The sequence below is a fragment of the Pristis pectinata genome, chromosome 5 (genome assembly GCF_009764475.1).
Source record: "Pristis pectinata isolate sPriPec2 chromosome 5, sPriPec2.1.pri, whole genome shotgun sequence".
Taxonomy (NCBI): Eukaryota; Metazoa; Chordata; class Chondrichthyes; order Rhinopristiformes; family Pristidae; genus Pristis; species Pristis pectinata.
Genome location: NC_067409.1, coordinates 108835449 through 108860682, shown reverse-complemented (window position 1 = coordinate 108860682; position 25234 = coordinate 108835449). Strand labels below are relative to the sequence as shown.

Here is a 25234-nt window from a genome sequence, read left to right as displayed (position 1 = left end):
GACACAGATTCGATGGGCCAACTAGCCTTCTATGTTATAAGGAAATAAGAAAAAAGTACAGTCTCTGAACTTCAAAGTTTCTCTCCATTCAAATCTGCCACATGGAAATTGATTTTTCCTGATTCCATCTGAGGTCACCAGTGTCTGTTAAAGAAGTGCAATTAGTAACTATTTGCGAATTCTCAGCCCAGAGGTTGATTAATGAACAGTAGGATTGATCTAGATGGAGAATGAAGCACAGCATGTTGGTAATGCAAGAGTATAATTACCAATAAATGTCCATCATCTGCATTAATATTGAATTTATAAAGCACTCTCCTACAATTTTTAAGATTAACTGATTAACTGGTACATAGAACATAGAACATTAGAGCACAGTACAGGCCCTTCGGCCCACAATGTTGTGCCGACACCTTATCCCGCTCTAAGATCTATCTAACCCTTCCCTCCCACATAGGCCTCCAACAGTGCATAAGAATTTTGGCTGCTGCTGAACATGGTTATACACTTAGTGCTATGCACTGAGTTCTGTATTTTCTTTGTCCAATTTGGTTTTGCACTAACCTTGCACTAATTGTGTATCCTGTGTATACCATTTTTTGCACTATTTGCGCTTGCACAATTTTGCTGTCTGTGTTTATTGTATGTTCTCTGTTCTATGTATGTCGTCTGTTGTGTGAGTCTGGGGGAAACGACATTTCGTTCCTCCATGTGTTTTACAGCATATGGGTGAATGACAATAAACTTTAACTTGAACTTGATTTCTCTATCATTCATGTGGCTATCTAAGAGTCTCTTAAATAGCCCTAAAATATCTGTAATGTAATGGTGTGTTATATGAGACCGGTTAAACAATTATTGTGTGATTTACAACTCTACAACTGTAGAAGTGCAAACTTATTTTAGCTCCAAGTCTAAATAACTTCCATGCCCTTTCTTCAGGATGTGGCAGGCACGACTGTTTGCCATTGTGCTCATCTCTGTCCAACCATGCTGCACTTCTGGGAAGTTTTCCATTCTTCGTCAGATGTTTAAAGGTGTCAACGTTTCTGTTCCACCAACGGTAGGTGTTGACCCCGGGAAACCGCTCTTCCTCACTCCGTATCTGGAATCTGGACAAGTTGAAAAAGGTGAGAGTAAATAATAGCCTATAGTCAACATGATTTCAAATGGCAAGCTTCTTAACTCCAACTCCAAATTTATAATTAATTATAAAAACATTAGAATATAAATTATACACTGATAGGTTTTGACAGTAAATTTCCTGCTATCATTTTAACTGAGTGTTTCTGATAGCAAGCTAAAATGCAGGAAAGGTATGGTTTTTGACAGATGTAGTTCATTGTCAATCATTCAATGTATATGATTATGCAGAATTGATATATCCCAGTTCACTGAAAGGCAAAACACTCCTGATGCTGGAAATCAGAACTAAAAATAGAGAATGCTAAAAACACTCAGCAGATCAGGCAATATCTGGAGAGAGAAAACAGGGTTAACGTTTCGGATTGATGACCTTTCGTCTCAGTTTCTCTCTCCACAATTGTGACCTGACCTGCTGACTATTTTCCACATTCAAAATTAGTCTTTGTAGCCAGATTGGTTCTCTTAAGCAACAACAACATGTTCTTATAACTTAATCCATTCAGGTCTCCCAGGTACCTTATATTAAAAAAATCTGACAGAGCCATATTAAAGATATTAAAGCAGGAAAGTGCTATGGTTACAGGAGAGTCTTAAAGAAGACAGGAGAAGTAGAGTGGGAGAGAGGCTAAAAGAGAGAATTACACAACTTGGGGCTTTGCGGCTGAGGTCACTGCAGCACGTTGTGTAGCATTTAAAATCAAAGATCCACAAGATGCCCAAAGTGGAGAAGTTGATATATTTCCAGGTAGACTTGTGAAGCTGGAGGAGATTACACAGGCAGATTGGAGTGAGCACACGGAGGCATTTGAAAACAAGACTAATTTTAAAATTGAACTTGTTCAACCAGGAGCCAATAGATGGCAGTGAGTGCAAGGCTGATGGGTGAAGAAATCTTGCAGCAATTTACTAGACAGGCTGCAGTGTTGTGGCAAACCCGAACTCCATGGTGGCTGGAAGATCATTGTTAGGTCAGGAGTTTCTTAAAATTGTGAAGCCTAGGGGTAACAATGGCACTGATCTGCTAACCAGTAACAGAAAGGAAAATGTTATAAAGATGAAAGTTGATGGTCATGGTGATAAACTAATACATAAAAGCCATTTATTCGTTTTATAAGGAACATTGAAGAATATTTTGAGAATTACAAGTATCACTTGACTGTAATGCTGAGAAAATGCTTAGCCTGAATAATTACAATTTTGCCTCTTGTCGAGTATTGTGTTGAATCTCTTAATGAAATTAGTTGCAAGATATCTGGGAATAGCCTCCTTAAAAGAGCCTATTTAACCTGTTAAATTGATTAGTTAGTATTAGATTTATTCCATGAATTGATTGTTTGCATTCTAAGTTGGTGAAATAATCATAATTATGGTGCAACATTGATCCACAGTAAATTGGAGCAGCTATTTTAATTTTAATATTTAAGATCATATATAGCACAGCAGCTGACTGTTTGCCTTATTATGTCTGATCTGTGCTTCTGCCCCATTTCTGCCTCAAGAAACAGTCCCGCCAGAAAGATTAATCTCGTTTAATTTTTTTCACTTTGAAGTAGTCATCCACTTCCGGTAAACTTTGATTTGTCTACACAAGGTGCTGTTTGTTGGAATAAATTCTTTTGTTTTTACCATCAAACCCCTTCATAAGTTTGAACACATTAATCAGATCTCCTCTTAATCTGCTTTGTTCTGATGTCAAAAAATGCCAAGTTTATCTTGTCTTGCTTCATTACTTCTTAGTATCAAGTTACAGAATGTGATTCAAATCCTGAAGTTCAATTTAGTTTAAGTAATGTAACTTAACAGTGGCCTCGAAGCAGTGACCTTGGTTACGGGTTTTTATTCAGGACTGTTTCTCAGTTATGTTTTGTTTGACATTGCTTGGGGAATAGAACATAGAATATTACAGCACAGTACAGGCCCTTCGGCCCACAATGTTGTGCCGACATTTTATCCTGCTCTAAGATCTATCTAACCCTTCCCTCCCACATAGCCCTCCATTTCTCTATCATTCATGTGTCTATCTAAGAGTCCCTTAAATGTCCCTAAGGTATCTGCCCCCACAACCTCTGAATGGGTCAGCTTTTTAATTTTGTTTTGTCTACATTGGAAAGTTTGAATAAATATTGATTTTTCAGCAAAGACAGTAATTCTATATTGTGTTGTGTGGAAATATTAACTGTGTTCATGTTTTTCCAGCCAGGGAACTGAGTTTAGTGGGGCCACTAGATGGGCCAGTTGTGAAGAGCTACTCGGGCTATTTGACAGTGAATAAGACCCATAACAGCAACCTTTTCTTCTGGTTTTTCCCTGCGCAGGTAAATATTCATAACCATGTGAATGAAACCAAAACCTTTTCTCAGAAATCTACAGAAGGAGTGTAACCACAATTGAGTGGAGATTTTTTTGCACCAATTTTGATTGATAACATCAGGTGAAAGAATTCTAAAAGCTAAATGAGGGGAGAGTCAAATATATTGTAATGGCATGGCCGTTTGGTTACTATTACAGTGTTCTTACAGAATCCACAAGATAGCTAGAGTGGAACTTTAAATTGGGAGGGCTGGAGCTAAGGGAAATCAACACTTTGCCTATGAAGGGTCTTGACGGAACGTCGACTGTCCATTTCCCTCCACAGATGCTGCCTGACCCGCTGAGTTCCTCCAGCATTTTGTGTGTTGCTCCAGGTTTCCCACATCTGCAGTCTCTCTTATGTCTCCATTTTGCCTAACAAGTCAAAGCAGAGTTCAAGTCATGCAGATCACTTGCATCTGAAGTAAGATAATAAAAAAAATGTGAGCCAGTTTTGCATCATAATTTTGAATAATGAGAAGTTATTTCCTCTGCACAGTGTGTTGGTTAAATCATTAGAGTTTTGCAGATTTTTAGTTCTTCCTCTCCATAGTATGCTGAACTACAGAGGCTGTGTGGATTGGAATCTAGTAAAAGCATCACTGCTCTTCATGGAAGGATGAAGAGAGAAAGTAAGGAACTTATAGATTAATTAGCTTGTTGGTTGTTAGGATTGCCAAATCTATTAGTACGGATCCATTAACTGGGCACTTAGAAAATCATCTGGCAGTGCAGAGGAGGTTCACTGGGTTGATTCCGGAGATGAGGGGGGTTAGCCTATGAGGAGAGGTTGAGTCGCCTAGGACTATACTCGCTGGAATTCAGAAGAATGAGAGGGGATCTTATCGAAACAATATGAAACAATGAAAGGGATAGGTAAGATAGAGACAGGAAAGTTGTTTCCACTTGTAGGTGAGACTATAAACTAAGGGACATAGCCTCAAGATTCAGGGGAGTAGATTTAGAACAGAGATGAGGAGGAACTGCTTTTCCCAGAGAGTAGTGAGTCTGTGGAATTCTCTGCCCAGGGAAGCAGTGGAGGCTACCTCATTAAATATATTTAAGACACAGTTCGATAGATTTTTCCATAGTAGGGGAATTAAAGGTTATGGGGAAAAGGCAGGTAGATGGAGCTGAGTCCACGGCCAGATCAGCCATGATCTTATTGAATGGCGGAGCAGGCTCGACGGGCCAGATGGCCTCCTCCTGCTCCTATTTCTTATGTCCTGATAATATGATTTGGCAGAGTCAACAACTTTTTATGAAATGGGAATCTCATAGGTATTTGAGGATGCACCCAAGAGGGTGAATTGGGGCAACCAGTGGTTGCAGTAACTTCAGATGCTGGAGAATTTTCAAAAGGCATTTAAAAAGGTACAAAATAAGATCTCATGGCTTTGGACGCAATAGCTTAAAAGCTATTACTGAGAGAAGATTAATGAATGGCATAGGAATAACAGTCATTCTCAGGGTGTCAAGCCATTAATGTTGAAATGAGAGAAGGATCAGAGGTGGGTCCTCAGCTCTTTAAAATCTACAATAATAACTTTGAGGAAGGGGCTGCAAGTTCGCAAAGCTGGGTGGGGAAGTAAGCAAAGTGGATGCAGAGTCACTGCAAAGTGACGTAGGCAGGTGAGAATGGTGCGTAATGTGTGGTGATCCACTTTGGTAGGCTAAACATCATGATGAAAGTGTTTATTATTTTTTGTGATAAACCCATCGGCCCAGAGTTTGTGGAGGTGCAAGAGACTGCAGATGCTGGGATCTGGAGCAGCAAACTTCGTCGACCTAGGCGGGCAGTTCAGCTAACAGGAACTTGCAGTTCGGAACCAACTTGATTCTTTACAGGGAATCAAGATAAAAAAAATCTCAAATACTTGAAAGCACTTGAACGATTTTAGAAAAATGTGAATTAATTTAACCCATCGCAGCAGTTCTCTTCCCTTGAACTTAATGAAGAAGCAGTTCCAGTGCCAGGAACAAAAATATCAATATGGTTTCCCAATTTTACGTGGTGCAGAATCAGCAAAATCTTGCTTTCTGCCCATTGCTGCACATCGGCACTTTCTTGTTTGCATGGAAATCCCAACCTTGCTGACATTTGTGAAGGGAAGTATCAGCAGTCACACAAGTAGAAGCTGACATTTGCCTGGAAAATCCAGTGCACTTTCAGCTCCATTAATAAAATAAAACTGCATCTTCACCACACTGAACTATTTCAACGAATGCTTCAAATGCAATTTAGAAAAAAATCAAAACAATTCCTGATAGTGCTGCTCCAGGAATAATTGTCAAAATGTAAATGAGTTTATGCAAAACCTGATGAAAGCTGATGATGTCTCAAGTGGGAAAACAATTTTGTTATAAAAATGAATGCCCCAGTAATTTTCCACGGTTGCTTTGAATGTTTTGTCTTCAAAAAGGCCTCTGAAAATAAAGACTCTCCCCCTGCCTCCTCTCTCCCCCCCTCTCCCCCCCCTCTCCCCCCCCTCTCCCCCCCCTCTCCCCCCCCTCTCCCCCCCCTCTCCCCCCCCCTCCCCCCCCTCTCCCCCCCCTCTCCCCCCCCTCTCCCCCCCCTCTCCCCCCCTCCCCCCTCCCCCCCCTCTCCCCCCCTCTCCCCCCCTCTCTCCCCCCCTCTCCCCCCCTCTCCCCCCCTCTCCCCCCCTCTCCCCCCCTCCCCCCCCTCCCCCCCCCTCCCCCCCCCTCCCCCCCTCTCCCCCCCTCTCCCCCCCTCTCCCCCCCTCTCCCCCCCTCTCCCCCCCTCTCCCCCCCCTCTCCCCCCTCTCTCTCCCCCCTCTCCCCTTCTCTCTCTCCTCCTTATCTCTCCCTCCCCCTCTCCCTCCCCCTCTCCCTCCCCTCTCTCCCTCCCCTCTCCCTCTCTCTCCCCCTCCCCTCTCTATTTCTCCCTCTCCCCCTCTCCCTCCCCTCTCTATCTTTCCCTCTCTCCCCCTTTCTCAGCATTGGTTGTTTTTTTTGCATTTACGTTTGTATTTTTTAAGAAAGAAAACATTTCTGTTTATTAAGTGTTTCGCAGTGAATGAATTACTTCTGAATCTTTGTTGTCACGGAGACAAGCTCAACAGCAAATTGGCACACAAAAAGTGAAATTATATTTCAGGAAAATGTGTTTTGTTTATTCCAAACTGGAGTTGTATATAATGATGACTGGGTCCTGAGGCACAGGTGAACGGGGATTTAATATTTTTCAGACTGCAGCATGCAGGATTTTATGAGGAATTGGTAATCTGAATCTAAAATTCCATTACTAACTGTGAAGCAATGACCATCATTAAAGGCTAGGGGTATGATTTGAGAAAGTAACTAACTACCACATAAATGATAGAACAATGGAGGGCAATGTGGGATGGAAGGGTTCGATAGATCTTAGAGCAGGATAAAATGTCGGCACAACATTGTTGGCCGAAGGGCCTGTACTGTGCTGTAATGTTCCATGTTCTACCTGCAGAGTGAAACTAATTGTACTAAACTTTCCTCCAGAGGGCAGTAGGCTAATCCCATCATGGGAGAATTTTCAGTAATGTATACACATTTTACAATGTTCATGCAGCTTGGACCTTGGTCTGTCTGTCTATATATCTTTTTGACTGTGTGATACATTTATAAGGCTTGCACCAAACTTGTACTGCTTGTTTGACACAATGACTTTAGTGAATGCACTTAAACTGCCTAAGCTACTTTGATTAGGCTCATAATCCCCCAAGGTCTTAAAATTGTCACCTGCCCATTGCTATTTCTACCCTACAGCCCTCAAATCATCATTATATACAACTCCAGTTTGGAATAAGCAAAACACATTTTCCTGAAATAATATTTCACTTTTTGTGTGTCAATTACATCCAACGATCCCTCAAAGTTGCCATGCAGGTTGATAGGGTTGTTAAGAAGGCATATGGCGTGTTGGCCTTCATTAGTCGGGGTATTGAGTTCAAGAGCGGTGAGGTAATGTTGCAGCTCTGTAGAACTCTGGTCAGACCACACTTGCAGTATTGTGTTCAGTTCTGGTCGCCTCATTATAGAAAGGATGTGGAAGCTTTAGAGAGGGTGCAGAGGAGAGTTACCATGATGCTGCCTGGATTGGAGAGCATGTCTTATGAGGATATGTTGAGTGAGCTAGGGCTTTTCTCTTTGGAGAGAAGGAGAATGAGAGGTGACTTGATAGAGATGTACAAGATGATAAGAGGCATAGATCGAGTGGACAGTCAGAGACTTTTTCCCAGGGCAACAATGGCTAACATGAGGGGACATAATTTTAAGGTGATTGGAGGAAGGTACAAGGGGGATGTCAGAGGTAAGATCTTTTTTACACAGAGTGGTGGGTACATGGAACACACTGCCAGCAGAGGTTGTGAGGGCAGGTACATTAGGGACATTTAAGAGGCTCATTGATAGACACATGAATGATAGAAAAATGGAGGGCTATGAGGGAGGGAAGGGTTAGATAGATCTTAGAGCAGGAAGAAATGTTGGCACAACATCGTGGGCCGAAGGGCCTGTACTGTGCTGTAGTGTTCTACGTTCAAACACTGTTGTACAGTCCTCCAGCAATGGAGTCCAGTCCATCGGGGAGAAGTTATACAGATCTCTCATCAGAATGTGCATTGCTGGAGAAAGTGTAAGGCTATGGCATTGATCCCTCATTTGAGTTTTAAGGACAGAATGGAGAAACTAAATCTTTTCAGCTTGTAAAGAAAGCATTGGTAAATGGTATTGTTCATATACTTTTGCACTCTTTCTTTGTAGAGAAAGGATTCACAGATTGAAGAAAAAAATTCCCATAAATGTTGCTTCCACTGCTATAACCATCTTTATTTAGGCCTGTATTTTGCCAAGTGTGCTCTTTGTGAAATAGACTTGCAGTTAGAATATTGGAGGCAAAATACCTGGGATCATTTACAAACTGATCAAATGCTGCATTGGAGACATTTGGAATAATTTTGTGTATATTTGTTATGATGGACTTAATAAGGATCTCTACTGAAATCCTGATTAACCTGCAATCTTGTGAAAGCCTGGATATTACTTTTAACTATCAAGTCAAGTCGGGTTTATTGTCATGTGCACGAGTCCATGTATGCACAGGTGCAATGAAAAACTTACTTGCAGCAGCGTCACAGGCACATAACATCAGATAAGTGGCATTCACAAGGAAAACTTAAATTAAACTTAAATTATGCACAATTTTTACGAGAACGAACACAATTAGAACAAAAAAAGTCTATTTTAGTGCAAAGTGATCAGAGTGTTGCTAAACTGTTATGTTAATGGACAGGTGATTTTTCAGTTCCTCGTATGTTTGAGCAGCCCCATGGTCTGTTTGATCTAGCCAAGGACTCTGTCTTATTCTTAATAAAGCCGTAAATTTTCAGTCATACAGAATCATGTGGATTTGCCAAGAGAAAAGGGGCTGAAAGCAGGAGTAGCCGGATGGGAGAGCGCAAAGACTGAGACCGGAATAAGTGTAGCTAGCAATATCGGAGTGGAGAGAGATCAGCTCTGAAAGGTTATTTACACAGTCACACAGAATGCAGGGGTGGCAGAGCTGATGTGGCTGAAACCAAACAGTGGAAACGAAAAAGAGTAGGAATAAATGAAAGTGAACGGATGAGAGGAAGGCGACTAGGGTAGAAACAACATGGAATTGATGTGGAGAAGTGAATGCAGGCCATTCAAGTGGTCAGAAGAACTCACATCCCCCCTGAATCAAAATGAAAGTGGTGAGAGGGAAGTGTGGGGAAGCTAACAGAAGCAGACTCTTGGAAGACAGTCAGTGGGACAAGAATAGTGAGAGACCTCGGGGGGATGTAGGAAACAAACAAGGCTGGTTGAATTACGGGATGATGTTAACAGGAGGAAAATCTTCCATAAACAGAAAACCATGTCTTTTTTTACAGTAGCTTGTATCTCACGTTTAACGTTAAGATATTTGAAACGGACAAAGAAAACTCTGTAGGAAGTTGTGAGGGGAGTATCCTGCTTTAGAAAATGTCAGACAGATGGCACTGTGGAGCTGGGCAGTACTGGCAGCTGGGGGGAGCAGATACTGGGAGAAATTGAAACCAAGTACAACATTAGTGTACAGGAAATTTAAACCTGATCAGATTAAACTAGAATGACAGTGGGTCATGGCTGAAATAACTTGATATGAGCTTCCTGTAGGTAAGGGAATTGAAAACTAGATGTAAAACCTTCGCTATCTTTGTGGTGAATTTTCAGGACGAATAGGAGCATACAGTTTCAGCCTTGGCTCCTTCAGTCACCCTTCTCTTGCCTTCAGTATGTATCTTTTGTTTGCTTCTCTCTCTGATGAAAAACACGATGACGCTGGAGGAACTCAGCAGGCCAGGCAGCATCCGTGGAGAAAAGCAGGCGGTCAACGTTTCGGGTCAGGACCCTTCTTCAGGACTGAAGATAGGAAAAGGGGAAGCCCAATATATAGGAGGGAAAAGCAGAGCAGTGATAGGTGGACAAAAGAGGGGAGGCGGGGTGGGTGCAAGGTGGTGATAGGTAGATGCAGGTAAGAGATGGTGATAGGCAGGTCCGGGGCAGTGGGGAGAGCAGATCCACTGGGGGATGGGTCAAAGGTAAGGAGAGAGAGGGGATAAAAGGAGGTAGAAAAAATGAGAAATAGGCTAGGAAAGGGAAGAAGAGAAGAAGCGTGGTGGGCGGGGGTTACTTAAAGTGGGAGAATTCAAGTGGTCCATACCCCGCTTTCCCACAACACACCCCCATCATGCTTCTCCTCTTCTTCCCTTTCCTAGCCTATTTCTCATTTTTTCTACCTCCTTTTATCCCCTTTCTCTCCTTACCTTTGACCCATCCCCCGGTGGATCTGCTCTCCCCTCCTCCCCTGCACCTGCCTATCACTATCTCTTACCTGCATCTACCTATCACCACCTTGTGCCCACCCGGCCTCCCCTCTTTTGTCCACCTATCACTGCTCTGCTTCCCACCCCTATATATTGGGCTTCCCCTTTTCCTATCTTCAGTCCTGAAGAAGAGTCCTGACCCGAAACATTGACCGCCTGCTTTTCTCCACGGATGCTGCCTGGCCTGCTGAGTTCCTCCAGCATCATCGTGTTTTTCATCTAGATTCCAGCATCTGCAGTCCTTTGTTTCTCTAGCATTTTCTCACTTCTCATTTGGTTCTGTTTTACCTCTTGTGTACGGGGGAGGTGGTGAATGATCGGAAGGGAAGTTGATGAGGAGACAGTTTGTGCTTTATGGTTGGAGATGCAGGATAAGTAGAACAGAATAAGCAATTCTCGCCTCAACCCCCTCCCTGCTTTCTTTCCTCCCTGTTCCTGCTGTTCTTTCCCTACTTTCAGATGAAGTATTAAATTAGGATCTTTACTGCCTTCTTGGGGTGTACAGAGCATTGTTGGACATACAGTTTCACTTCCTCAAAATCACTCCCCATCACCCTTCCTGCCTGCAGCATCCCTGCCAAGCAACACCATTAAAATAAAATGATCTGGTCGTTCTCATGTTGTACAGAAGGCATGCAGAAATCAATGTGTGCATTTCCTAGATTACAAAATATGTACACTTAATGGGAACTTCACTGGCCATAAAGAAATGTGGACATCTGCCTGTTTTGAAAGGTATTCCTTAAATGCACACATTTTCTCTGTAAATGCTCCCCTGGACTGCATATTCATCAACCTTGAAAGTATAATTGAAGCAATGTGCAGAGTTGCCACAGTTACAAACTCAGTCCTTAAGCCGGAATTGAAGTTTACCTTGGTCCAGTGGAATAAGACAACTGTTTAGTTCCAATGTGAGCTGAGCCTAGGACTGTGTTGAGCCAGGTCAACGAGTCCCACAAAATCCTTTGCGATCCATTATGAATAAATTGATCTCATGCAGCAAATCCTGGTTTAAGTAGTGGAAATCTCGGCTGGGTAAGCAAAAGGTGCTCTGGGTAAAGGTTAAGTTGGAATTGGAGAAGACCAGTGATGAACCTGGTTGCTCCTTACACAGGAAAGGCAATTTGTCCCCTCGCATCATTCAATAAAATCATGTCTGAGCTTCTCACCCAGCCCTACTTTCCTGTACTAATTCCATACATCTTAATATTCTTACTTTCCTGTAGCTGCCCAGTGAATATTAGGCTGGACAATGAAAATGGGGTTGGTGGGTTAGAGAAGTGTTTCACTCCATAGCATTAACATCCTTTAACCTGACGCATAAAAACACAGTTAAAATTGCCAAATGATTGATCAGCATGGACAAGATGGGCCAAAAGGCCCATTTATGTGTTGTACGTTTCCATGATTCCATGATTGCTGTTATCTGTGGATATTTTTTCATGCTGCACAGTCTTTTTAAGACCAGCAGCTTGTTGCTTTTACAGTCCTGCAGGTTCAATTATTGACAGGATGGTGTGGAGAATATCTTCTCCATCTGACTCGTGCACCTGCAGAGATTTGCAGTGCCTGTAAAGACTACCTTTTATCCTCTGCATTGTTTATTCCTGGTGATCTATCAAAGCTGCTCTCTGCTTGTTCCTGTTCACTGTCTCGTCTTTTGTGTTTGTTTTGATGGAACATTGATTTTCTTTAGTCCTTGTAATTTTTTTTGTGTATAAAATTACGATGGGCATAGATAGGGTGGACAAGCAATATTTTTTTCCCATTATTGAGCGATCCAATACCAGAGGGCATGTATTTAAGGTGAGGGGGGGTAGGTTCAGAACAGACGTTTTTTACTCAGAGAGTGGTGGATGCCTGGAACGCATTGCCTGATAGGGTGGTGGAGGCAAATTCATTGGGGGCTTTTTAGAGGGGCTTGGATGGGCACATGAATGAGAGGAAAATAGAGGGATGTGGGCATTCTGTATGTAGGAGGGATTATCTATGTCAGCACAACATTGTGGGTCGAAGGGCCTGTTCTGTGTTGTACTGTTCTATGTAATTTATATTAGTTTTGATGCTAAGCACTCTTTTGAGTGTCCTTGTAGGCACTTTACCCAGAATCTATGTTATTTGTCAATTTTGTATGTTTATGCATGACTTAATGATGATTTTGTATGTGAATTTTCAGACATGCCCTGAAAATGCCCCTGTACTGCTCTGGCTTCAAGGTGGCCCTGGAGGTTCATCAATGTTTGGTCTTTTTGTTGAACATGGGCCTTACGTTGTGACTAAAGACCTGACATGTAAGTGCAACTTCATTCTAATAAGGTGATATGCTGAATATAATTCAGTTTTATTAATTTTTTCTCTGGAACAGTTTTTGTCTCCCACAAATACTTTCAATCAAACTCACTGGTTGGGACCTCAATTTATCCTCAATTGTTTTAATTCAAAATGTTAGGCTGAAATATATAGTGGTTGCTGGTATTTTTATGTATACTGTGGTTCAGCGAAGAAATATTTACAATTCCTTTCTGCAAGAGATCTCGATGTCTGTTTTTACAGTCCTCCTGCACCAAAGTACACTGTAGTTCAGTAAAATAATTGCTTTTTTAATTTTATTTTTACTTTAGCACTGTAAATAATCAATGCTTATTTCATATCCTCATTTACTATCTACTGATGTGGAAGGAATAATTCCAGCCGAACAAACGAGAAAAGGAGATGTGGGGTTTTGTTGGTATTGTGATATTTTTCCAGAACTGATGTGTGCAGGTCCACATTCTTCTGGAGTTGTTAACTTCTTTATGTAACTGCACTGAATCGCCTTGTGTATGAAAATTACATTCTACAGACTACAGAAGCTGTGCACTAAATAGTAACTGATACTCTAAATATATGGTGCTGAATCATGTTGCTAAATGGAACTTGATGTTCCAGAACAGCATCGGGGGCTGGGAGTATTAGCCATGTTTGTGGTTATGTATGCAGAATTTGCATTGCAATTGGGCACAAGACTCAGTTCACTGAAGTTAATTCTGAGTGCCTTAACAATACTGGCAACGCTATTCTTGAGTTTAAGTGAACTCTGTTGTTCTGTGCTGACTACTTCATAGATCAGATATCATCAGGGCTCAAGACTATGTGTAGAGAAAATAACACATCACCTAGTGCATAAATGGGTTCCCGTTTGAAAATAGTTTTATCAGTGCTCAGAAAGTTTGCCAAGGTTTACATACAGTGTAAAGAACATGCAAATCTGTTGGCATTGAGCAAACATTGTCATGGAAGACTAATCTTAATAGTTACATGTTAATTTTAATATTTTCTTTATGTATACTGCTGAAATCTAGTGAAAGCCCGGAAGTTCCCATGGACATCAAAGTATTCAATGCTGTACATCGACAATCCTGTAAGTTTTTGAATTGTTATGTGGTTTTTTTTGCATAAGCTGTATAGTAGTAGGGTTCAGAAATACGCGTCCAAGAAGGGATTTTATGAGAGTGCATCAAGAGCTCCCTAAAATAAAATCCTGATGAAAGACAAATCATGTTCATACTCTTTTTGGGAGTTTTCTTGATTGATGATGAATTCCTGTTTTCAATTTCCAGTACACCAGTCAGTATCCACTTTTATCTTAATTAGAACTCTGAAAATGTCACGGAGGAAACTATTTACATTACTAGCATGGTTCCTTCAAGTATTTATATTGCAGTAAATAGAAGAAATACCATAAAGTCTGTTTCATTAGTGACAGTTGCAAAATGACTTTAAAAATTCCTAACCGAAGAAATATGACAGTTCAGCTTTTTTTTGAAGTTGTTGGTTTGCTTTTGTTTATTATTATTATCTTTTTTGTTGTTTTGTTATGGTTTTTAAAAAAATTTTGGGGTTCTCTTTTCATATAATCAAATTTCTTTTCAAATTCTTTTGTGTCATGTTCATTTAATAAGAAATTGGGAGGTTCAGATTATATATTTTACTCCCTGTGTTTGTATGTGTCAACTGTTATTATTGTAATCCCGATCTTTTTGTACCATGTGTAGAATCACTATTGTTATGTGTATTCATTTGAAATTTAATAAAAAGATTGAAAAAGGAAAAAAAAAATTCCAGTTTCACCAGTGAATAAAGCAGAGGTCCAGGCTTGCAGATCATTCCAGGATCCAAATGAAGGTGCAAATGACCCCAGATTTTCCAGTCTTTAAAATCAGCAGGTTGAAGTGTAGCGGATCTGCAGTCGTGTTACTGAGCTTACCATAAAAGGTTTTATCCTTGCAGCGTGGAAAATGTGCAAGCAAGCAAATAAAGGATCCAGGAACTTAAATTTAGCCTTTTCACCACCAAAATACATATTTTAGGATCATAGATGTTTTTAATAATTAACGACTTTAGCTAATGAAATTTTGACTCAGGCAGACTTTTTTTTGCCCCACTTTGGTTTCTTTTGTATTAACTAATGTGCTTGAGATCAGAATATCTAAGAGAATTGGAGGATTGTTCTCTTTAGAATTAAGGGGAAAGTTGCAAATTATGACTTAGAAGTGGATGAGGGTAAATTGGTTTATTATTGTCACATGTACCGAGGTGCAGTGAAAAACTTGTCATGCATACCACTCATGCAGATAAATTCATTACAACAGTGCATTGAGGTAGTACAAGGTAATTCAATAACAGAATGCAGAATAAAGGTACAGAGAAACTGCTGTGCTTGCATTGGTCCCAATTAAACAATCAAAATATTAAATGGGAACCTCAGCCACACCTGTGGTATATATAACATGTTATATCTGAACATAGAAGTTTCTGCTAAGGACTCTGGACTTCACAATTCAAACTGAATGATTACACTTCTTTTGTGGATATAGCCAGTGGCTTTCTATCATTTTTCCCTTTTTTTTAATTAAAGCACTTAAGTTTTGAAATGGCTGTTCTTTTTGTAAAAGTCAAATTACAAGCCTTTCAAGTGTGCTAATATAACAGTAAATCAGGAGAGTTAGCTGCAATTGGATCAAAAGTGAAATTGTACCTAAGTGCTGATATAATCTTTCTGCGGTAACTTACTAGCTTTATACATGCTTCCCACTGACCTAGGTTCACTTTTTTCATCTTCCTTCCGTTGCTTAAGGAATGTATATGCTGTGACGATATACATTCCCATTTTGATGTTTGTTTGCAGTACTTTTTCCATATATTTACATAAAACTTTTTTTCCCAAGATAGAAGCGAGGTCACTTTTAGTTCAGTTGTGATTTGCTGCCATTTTATATGCTCAAAACAAAATGAGAAAGAAGTCAGCTATTTCCTGTTTTTACTGAATTTCAGATAACCTGAGAAGATTGCCGACCTGAGTGTAGAAATGGCACCATTGAATGGTACCATTTGTTCCATCATGCTTTTGCAATAAGAAACAATATTCATTTCGGCCTCTTGAATGTGGCTAAATGTCCCAAAGTCATCACATATTATCAAGTTCAAGTTACTTTATTGTCATTCACCCACATGCTCTAAAACACATGGAGGAACGAAAAGTCGTTTCCCCCAGACTCACACAACAGAGGACATACAATAAACGTAGACAGAGAAACTGTGCAAGCACAAATAGTGCAAAAAATGGTATATCCAGGATACAAATTTAGTGCAAGGTTAGTGCAAAACCAAGTTGGACAAAGAAAATACAGAACTCAGTGTATAAACATGTTCAGCAGCAGCCAAAGTTCTTATGCGCCGTTGTGCATACCAGGACTTTTGACACGGCATTTGTCTGAGACTGCATCCAGGGTATTCAGGAGCCTGGGGGAAAAAAGCTGTTGTACAGTCTTGTTGTTGTATCAAAACTAATGAGAAATTAGTGACAATAACCAAATGCTCAGTCAAGGAGGAAGTTTGTAAAGGTTGCCTTATAGGAACAAAGATTATAAAGAGATTAAAAGAGTTCCAAAGCTTGGTAACTTGGCAGCTGACGGCATTACCACCAGTGGTGGAGTGAGAAGTGAGGAACGGAGAAATGTGGAGAGAGGGATCAGCAACTCCATAGAAGGAGTTACAAACAAGGGGGAGAATTTTAAAATCAAAATGTATTTGGAAATGTTTGCCAGCAAACACGAGGGTAAAGGCTGAATGGGACAGCATGAGTCAGGATATAGGCAGTAGAGGATGATGTCAGAAGGTAGAATGAAGGAGACCCGTTGGGAATGATTTGGAACGGTCAAGACCCAACATAATGAATTGAAGGTTTTGGCAGCAGATGTACAAGGAGACAATGTTATAGAGGTAGTAATAGTCATAGAGATGATGTGAATATGTGGTGCAGCCTTCATCTTGGGGATAATATTGCACCAAGATCTCCAACTGATCAAGCCGTTTGAGTGCAGCTCAACACTCTAATCCAATTTCCCAAAAGAGAAATCTTTCTTAAAGACTTCACCTTATGACCGTTTCAGGCTGAAACTCTTCATTGCTGAACAGAATTCCCCAACAGAAGAAATTCCATGTTGGCTGCATCAAACCCTTCATAATTTTAAAATCATTTTTATCTTTTCTGCTTCCCTTTCATGTCCTCCTTCATTACTGTATTCGGGTCAGTGCAGTGGCCCTACGTTCTGGTCCCTAGAGATACCACTGGTATTTTTGTGTGCTGAAAAGCCTCCAGTTCAGCCTCAAGGAAGCAAGTGTTCATTGTATCCTGTTGATAGGACATGAGATTCCAAGAGCCTGAAACCTATAGTTATTGTTTTGTAGATGCACAGGGTTATTGGATGCTTGTTTGAGGCACCTCCTGCAAGATGTGGTTTGCACTGAAACTATCAGTGTCAGGTTTGCTGTGGAAAACATAGCCTACAAAAGGCTTTATTGGCAATTCCCAAAGGGACCTCCTGTTAGGATACAATGCACAGGCTCTTGAATTTATCTGAGTGCAAAGCTGGGAGAAGTTGCACAGAGCAGCTCTTTGCAACTCCAACTGAAGGAATATGAGGCCAGCCAGCTTTTACTCCCGCTGCTGTTAGCCTTTCCTTCCTACATCTGTGGCCAGCGTACTGTTCTGTCCCCATTATGATCACTCTTTTTGTCACCTACTATGATTCAGTCCAAGGAGCCGCCTCTTGTTGTCCGCCCGATATTGCGTGAGCCTGAGGCCTCACCATCCAGTTGCGACAATTGCTCCTTTGGTACTGCTGCCTGCCCTCACCCACAGCCCAAGAACTGGCTTGCCAACGTTTCTGTAATCATGACTTTAAGGTCGCAATGGGGCATTTTAACACATTGGGATTGAGTCTCGGTAATGTGTTGCATTATTGAAACTGAATTTTAAAAATAAGTGCAGGCGAAATGAGATAAGATATCTTTATTAGTCAAATGCACATCAAAACACACAGTGAAATGCATCTTTTGCATAGAGTGTGCTGGGGGCAGCCCGCAAGTGTTGCCACGCTTCCGGCGCCAACATAGCATGCCCACAACTTCCTAACCCGTACGTCTTTGGAATGTGGGAGGAAGCCGGAGCACCCAGAGGAAACCCACGCAGACACGGGGAGAATGTACAAACTCCTTACAGACAGTGGCCGGAATTGAACCCGGGTCGCTGGCACTGTAATAGCGTTATGCTAACCGCTACACTACCGTCCCTGCTTCTTTTTCACCACTGCAGCTGCCAGTCTAGGTGCAGCTCTGATTATGAGTTGCTAGTGCATGCATTTACTGTGGCTCTCAAAGTTCCAAAGTTGAATTGATTGTCACATGCACAAGTACGTGTATGCATGGGTGCAATGAAAAAACTTACTTGCAGCAGCGTCACAGGCACAGAGCATCAGACAAGCAGTATTCACAAGAAAAACATAAACATAAATTATACACAATTTTTACAAGAAAAAAAACAATTAGAACAAAAAATAATGAAGTCCATTTTAGTGCAAAGTGATCAGAATGGTTATAGTGTTGCAAAACTGTTGTGGTGATTAAGGTTTTACTGGTTGTTTCAAGAACTGAATGGTTGAAGGGAAGTAGCTGTTCCTGAACCTGGTGGTGTGGGACTTCAGGCTTCTGTACCTCCTGCCCGATGGTAGCTCGGAAAAGATGGCATGGCCCGGATGGCGGGGATCTTTGACGATGGATGTTGCCTTCTTGAGGCAGCACCTCCTGTAGATACTACTGATGGTGTGGAGGGATGTGCCCGTGATGTATTGGGCTGAGTCCACTACTCTCTGCAGCTTCTTATGTTCCTGCGCATTCAAATTGCTGTACCAGACCGTGATGCAACCAGTTAGGATACTTTCAACTGCTCTCGCTCCTCACACGTCGGGTAGTACAGCTGCCTAGGTGTCACGCTGTTCACCAGAATATATATACACACTGAGAATGTTTGACCACCTAGCAGGTGTACATGGTAGTCCCACCACCTTCCCAAGGACCACTATGCTGGCTATTACTGGATTAACCTTCCAAACCATATTAACACACAACATGGTTTTAAAACAAGCATGCCAATGTAATTTGCTGGTCCTTGTGTGTGCACTCACAGCCTGTCCTAGTGCTCCCCCCAGCGGCTCATCACTAGCACTGCAAGAGGATCTCCGAAGAAAGGCAATCTCTGAGACCCCTGGCCGAGATGGTCCAGTGTCAGACCCCAGCGGGTTGCTCTGAGCGGGTGGTTGTCGGGGCCGACCGCTTCTTTGGAATCTTCTAGTGCAGAGAGCGGCGGAGACTGAGTTGTTGCACGTATTCAAGACTGAAGATAGATTTCTGGAAAAGGGGAATTAAGCGTCGTGGGGATCAGTGGGGAACAGAGTTTGAGCCCAGAAATCGGATCAGGGTTGACCTTATTGAGTGGCAGAGCAGGATTGAGGGGCTGTGTGGTCTACATATGCTCTGTTGTGCTGACAAGCACTTGGGTGGTGGTGGTGGTGGTGACATCAAGTAGCAACATCATCAACTCAGTGAAGGACGCCCTTTGGTCTGCCCGAAACCTGTTGGTTTTCCAGCACAGCGAGGTGTCCGTAGGGGAAAGCTGCCGACTGGCACCTTCCAGACAGCAGGAGTACGTGCTGAGGGATGCACTGAAGCTCGGGGCAGCCAATGCAAAGGCCCTGTGGGGAAGAACCGTGGTCTCGGCACCTTCTGCTACCGCACATGGAGGGGCAGAGTGGGGTGGGGAAGCCTCTGGAACAATGAAAGGGGGTATCACCCCAGGGGGCCATGTGAGTGGTAAATTAAAATGGTTTATTATTGTCACATGTACCGAGGTACAGTGAAAAACTTGTCTTGCATACTATTCATACAGATCAATTCATTCCAACAGTGCATTGAGGTGGTACAAGGGTAGATTGTGAGGTCAAGAGTCCATCTTATCATACTAGGGAACTATTCAAGAGTCTTATAACACCAGAATAGAAGCTGTCCTTGAGCCTGGTGGTACGTGCTTTCAGGCTTTTGTATCTTCTGCCCGATGGGAGGGGGGAGAAGAGAGAATATCCGGGGTGGGTGGGGTCTTTGACTAGGAGTGGCATGGTGCAATGATTTCTTCTTTTAAAAAGTTTACACTACTGAATGTAATGTTGCATTTGACTGTTTTAATTAGTTTTTTTAACATGCATAGTGTTTAATACACCTCAAGTGGCTGTACTTAGCTTATTGGTTTGTCCATCAGGTGAATACGTGTTTTCTCATTGGTTGGTTTTGCCACAGGTATTTAATAGGTTTCCTGATTGGACTATTGTTAGCTAAGGAATACCTCTTATCTCAGGTATAAAAGGTGTTGTTTTTTGTTAATCTCTCTCTTGCCTCTTGCTCATCTATCTCTCTCTGTCTCTCTTGCTTCTCTTGCTCTCTTTCTGCCCCCCCCCCACCTGCCCCCCCAGCTCCCCACCTCCCCCCCCCCCCCCCCCCAGCCCTAGCTCATTTTAGTTCCTTTGTCTTGGCTCATCTCCGCTAAAGCCAGCGCCATGTGCCTGTGACTGTTTCTTTGTTTTAAACTTTTCCAATAAAACTTTGTGAAGCACCAAGTTGTTTACAACTCATTCTCGGACTCCTGAAAGAACCTGCGGATTTGAAAATAACCGGGTCTGACAGTAACAACCATGAATGCAAAAGTTTTTCACTGTTCCTTCCTTTTTTTTGTTGTTTTTTTAATTGTGAATAAAGTCTATTTTTGAAATGAAAAAATAGATGGTGGCATCTGGAGTGCTGCAATCTTGAGTGCAGGCTCCTCTGCTCCCATTGTGATCACTGTGATCTCCTGGAGGGCTGATTGCTCATGTACTGCAACACCTCATGTTTCCTTCAAATGCTGGTCTCCACATCCATAGTTTGCCCTTGCCAGCCAGAATTCCCAGATCCCACTGTAACACACCCAGTTGGATGAGTTCTCTTGTGCTGGAACTGTGGCACTAGTCAACAGATAATAAATATTAGCTTGCACAGCAAGTGTTTGCTTGGACAGCAAAGTGAAGCTGATCATTGTTTCCATACTAGAAGAGATGCTCTGGGCTCTGTGCAAGAAAGGAACTACACTTTATTCTGCATTCTGTTGTTGTTTTATCCTGTACTACCTCAATGCACTGTGTAATGAATTGACCTGTATGAACAGTATGCAAAACAAGTTTTTCACTGTACCTCGGTACAAGTCAAAAAAAATTCCAATTCATAATGCTCTCTGTAACCATGAGTCTTCCAAATCTCTTCTGTCCCTTTCTAATTCACACTGAGTATTGTTCATTCATCAACCCTTTACTTGCCGACTTGCATTTGCTTCCGATTGAGCCACAAGATGAGGCGACCGCTCTGCAGAGCACCTGCGCTCTGTCCGCAGCGACCATCTTGAGCTCCGGCTTGGAAGTCGTTTCAGCTCCCCTTCCCATTCCCACACCGACCTGTCTGTCCTTGGCCTTCTCCACTGCCAGGGTGAGGCCAAACACAAACTAGAAGAACAGCACCTCATATTCTGCTTAGGTAGACTACAGCCCAATGGTATAAACATTGAGTTTTCCAGTTTCAGGTGACCCATTCTCCTATGTTCCTTTTCTGCTCCTACCAGTCCACTCAGATCCCTCTCTTTACCCGTTCCAACCCCCTGCTTCTACATTTGGGTCCAGCTGCCCATCGTTCTGCTCCTTATCCAGTTCCACCCATCACCTACCAGCCCCTCTCCTGCCCCTCCACAGCACTTGTCTATACTGGGCACCTTTGATCTCTCCCCACCCCCCCCCCCCCCCCGCCCCAAGACCCAAAATGTCGACACATCCCTTTTCTGCAGACGCTGAGTTCTTCGAGCAGTTTAGATTTTGCTCCATCAAAGTTCTGGTCGCCTCATTACGGGAAGTCAATACTCCAGTTGCAGGGCAGCACGGTAGTGTAGCGGTTAGCGTAACGCTATTACAGCGCCAGCGACCCAGGTTCAATTCCGTCCGCTGTCTGTAAGGAGTTTGTACATTCTCCCCGTGTCTGCGTGGGTTTCCTCCAGGTGCTCCGGTTTCCTCCCACATTCCAAAGACGTACGGGTTAGGAAGTTGTGGGCATGCAATATTGGCGCTGGAAGAGTGGCGACACTTGCGGGCTGCCCCCAGAACATTCTCAGAAACGCAAAAAGATGGATTTCACTGTGTGTTTCGATGCACATGTGACTAATAAATAAGTATCTTATATCTTATCAGTAATAGCCTGTACTCTCTTTAGGCTACTGATGGATATGCTTTTGACTGCTGCTTGCCTGTATCTGCTGGCTATAATTGTATGAGACCTTTCCAGGCGAGAGTGAGCAAAGTGTATCAGTTACTGTGTTGCATTGTGACAAGATGATCTGCTTACTGTGGTGGATTAGCTGGGTGTATGTGCAAGAAGTTGATGTAGATAGTAGCACTTGAGGATATGGTGAGGAACATGCAAGTTTGGTGAAAGTCTTAAGTGGTGTTGAGTGCTGATGTGTCGTGTGGGGAGGTGTTGTAGGGCTGGTGGTACAGTTGTAGTGAGGTGGGATGTGTTGGTGAACTCACTGATCATCACAACATCCAAGGTCATTGGATCTTTTCCAACGGAGCATGCACACCATGGGAGATTCACTCCTGGTGCGCACCCCATCGGCAGCTCCTTCACACTGTCATTTGACTCAGAATCTGGAGGCCTTCTGGATCTCCGGGTATGGAGGAAGTCTCTCCTCCTCTTCATGTTATCCACCAGGGCATCGCAAGCCATGACTGAATCTCAGGGTCCCAGTTCTCTGACTTGGCTTTCAGTGAGCTTCCCAATGTTTTGGCATGACTTCCAGGAATGGTTGGCATCTTGCTACACAAGGTGCAAGTATGGCTTTGTTAAGTGCCAGTGAGCTTGAACTAGTTCTGAACACTTGGGAAATAATACGATAAGCAACATAGATGGTGCTGGCTGGAAGCTACAACCATAACACAGATTCTCTAAAACTTTGGTCAGGCCGCACTTGGAGTATTGTGTGGAATTCTGATCGCCCCATTACAGGAAGGCTGTGGAGGCTTTGGAAAGGATGCAGAAGAGGTTTAGAGGGTATGAGCTATAAGGAGAGGTTAGACAAACTTGGGTTGTTTTCTCTGGAGTGTCGGAGGCTGAGGCGAGATCGGATAGAGGTTTATAAGATTTGGAGAGGCATAGATAGGGTAAATGGTCGGAATATTTTTCCCAGGGTAGAAATGTCAACTACTAGAGGACATGCATTTAAGGTGAGAGGGGGAAAGTTTAAAGGAGATGTGCAGGGCAAGTGTTTTACACAGAGAGTGGTAAGTGCCTGGAATGGACTGCCGGGGGGGGAGTGCGGGGGGGTGGGTGGAAGAAGATATGATAGTGGCGTTTAGGAGGCTTTCAGACAGAGACATGAATATGCAGGGAATGGAAGGATATGAATCATTTACAGGTAGAAGAGATTTAGTTTAATTCAGCATTGTTTTCAGTGCAGACATTGTGGGTTGAAGGGCCTGTTCCTGTGTTGTATTGTTTTAGTTTATGTTGACAAACAAGTGTTGTTTAACCTGCACCATTTCTCCCCTACTCTTTAAATCAAAATTAGAAGCGGTCACTGTTTCGTAATGGCCAATGTTATTGTGAAATCCACAGCAGAGCTTAGCCTCGGAATGAAGAAAGGAAGGCACAGGCCATTAGATTTGAAATGGGGCTGCATTATTTTGTATGGTCTCCGTAACTGCAATCTCAAATTCAGCGGTTAGTTTTGTATTTGGAAATAAAGCTGTTGTTCAAGCGCAAGTAGGTCAGCCATTCAAAGGGACTGGACATAGCTTACTATTTATTTCTCTTTTTGAGGAGAGATGTGATTTTGAGGAGAGATGGGATAATACATGGACTTTGATTTGAGTGCACATTTACTTGCAAAGCCAAGCAGCTTAGTGATTTATACCTCACCTCCCCCTATCTCTTTATAATGATTGTCGGGTGACTTACATGAAGTGTACAACATCTATTTCAGGTGGTCCAGAGAAGGCTGTTTGGGAAGTCTTAAAAATTACCCCTTTTGTTTTTAACCCCATTTTTCTTGGCCCTTATCTCCAGGCCTGCAGTTTGGGTGTTTTATATATTTTGTTTTAAAATAACTTTATTAACATAGAACACAGAACAATACAGCACAGTACAGGCCCTTCAGTCCACAATGTTGTCCCGTCATTTTATCCCGCTCTAAGGTCTATCTAACCCTTCCCTCCCACATAGCCCTCCATTTCTCTATCATTCATGTGCTTATCTAAGAGTCTCTTAAATGTCCCTAATGTATTTGCCCCCACAACCTCTGCCGGCAGTGCGTTCCACACACCCACCACTCTCTGTGTAAAAAAACTTACCCCTGACATCCCCCTTGTACCTTCCTCCAATCACCTTAAAATTATGTCCCCTCATGTTAGCCATTGTCACCTTGGGAAAAAGTCTCTGACTGTCCACTTGATCTATGCCTCTTATCATCTTGTACACCTCTATCAATCACTTCTCATCCTCCTTCTCTCCAAAGAGAAAAGCCCTAGCTCACTCAACCCATCCTCATAAGACATGCTCTCCAATCCAGGCAACATCCTGGTAAATCTCTTCTGCACCCTCTCTAACGCTTCCACATCCTTCCTATAATGAGGTGACCAGAACTGAACACAATACTCCAAGTGAGGTCTAACCAAAGTTCTATAGAGCTGCAACATTACCTTGCAGCTCTTGAACTCAATACAGTGACTAATGAAGGCCAACACTCCATACGCCTTCTTAACAACCCTATCGACCTGCGCGGCAACCTTGAGGGATCTATGGACGTGGACCCCAAATGGCCCAAGCTACATTCTATGAATTGACACTGGTCTTGTTATCAGTGAATCCACAGCCAGTTGATGTCTCTTCTGTTCATTGTCAGTATTGTATGAAACTGCTGCTAATTTGCTTATGCCAGCGTCACAGTGCAAATAGCAGCCCCCACATACCCAGTCCCACCTTCTCATTTCTTTAACCTTTAAAGATCTGTTTATTTCCGGATAACTCTGCTCTTCAACTCAGTTAAGCACCTTGCATTGAGGCTAACAAAAATAGCAAACAGCAGAAATTCCCAAATACCTGGTATCTTTATAAACGTCTTCCTCATAGTTGTTACAAAGCACTTCCTTGAAATGGATGGGCAAGGCTGGTGGACATAGGTATCGCAGTATGGCATAGGCTGTCAGTAATCAGTGCTAAAGGGAGTTGAGTGGATATCACCCCATGCTGCGTGAGCTTCAGAAAAGTATTAATGAAGTTTGTTGAAAGGATATACTAAATAAGATAGATTCTTTGATCCTGACCCCAGGTGTTTACTTCTTAGTTAATTGATCACATTGTTCCACAGCTTCCACTAACAAAACTTGCCTTATTTCCTCCCACACCACATC

General features: G+C 42.5%; 1 protein-coding gene across 2 annotated transcripts in view; it reads left to right on the top strand.

Annotated features, from left to right (window-relative positions):
- The window catches only part of cpvl (carboxypeptidase vitellogenic like), an 82637-nt gene that overhangs the window by 5968 nt on the left and 51435 nt on the right, over nucleotides 1-25234 (top strand). For both annotated transcript variants that reach the window (XM_052016899.1, XM_052016897.1), the window contains exons 2-5: nucleotides 943-1130; nucleotides 3343-3461; nucleotides 12559-12673; nucleotides 13724-13782. In XM_052016899.1, the coding sequence (XP_051872859.1) occupies nucleotides 943-1130; nucleotides 3343-3461; nucleotides 12559-12673; nucleotides 13724-13782 (481 nt within the window). The remainder of the gene's footprint in view (nucleotides 1-942; nucleotides 1131-3342; nucleotides 3462-12558; nucleotides 12674-13723; nucleotides 13783-25234) is intronic.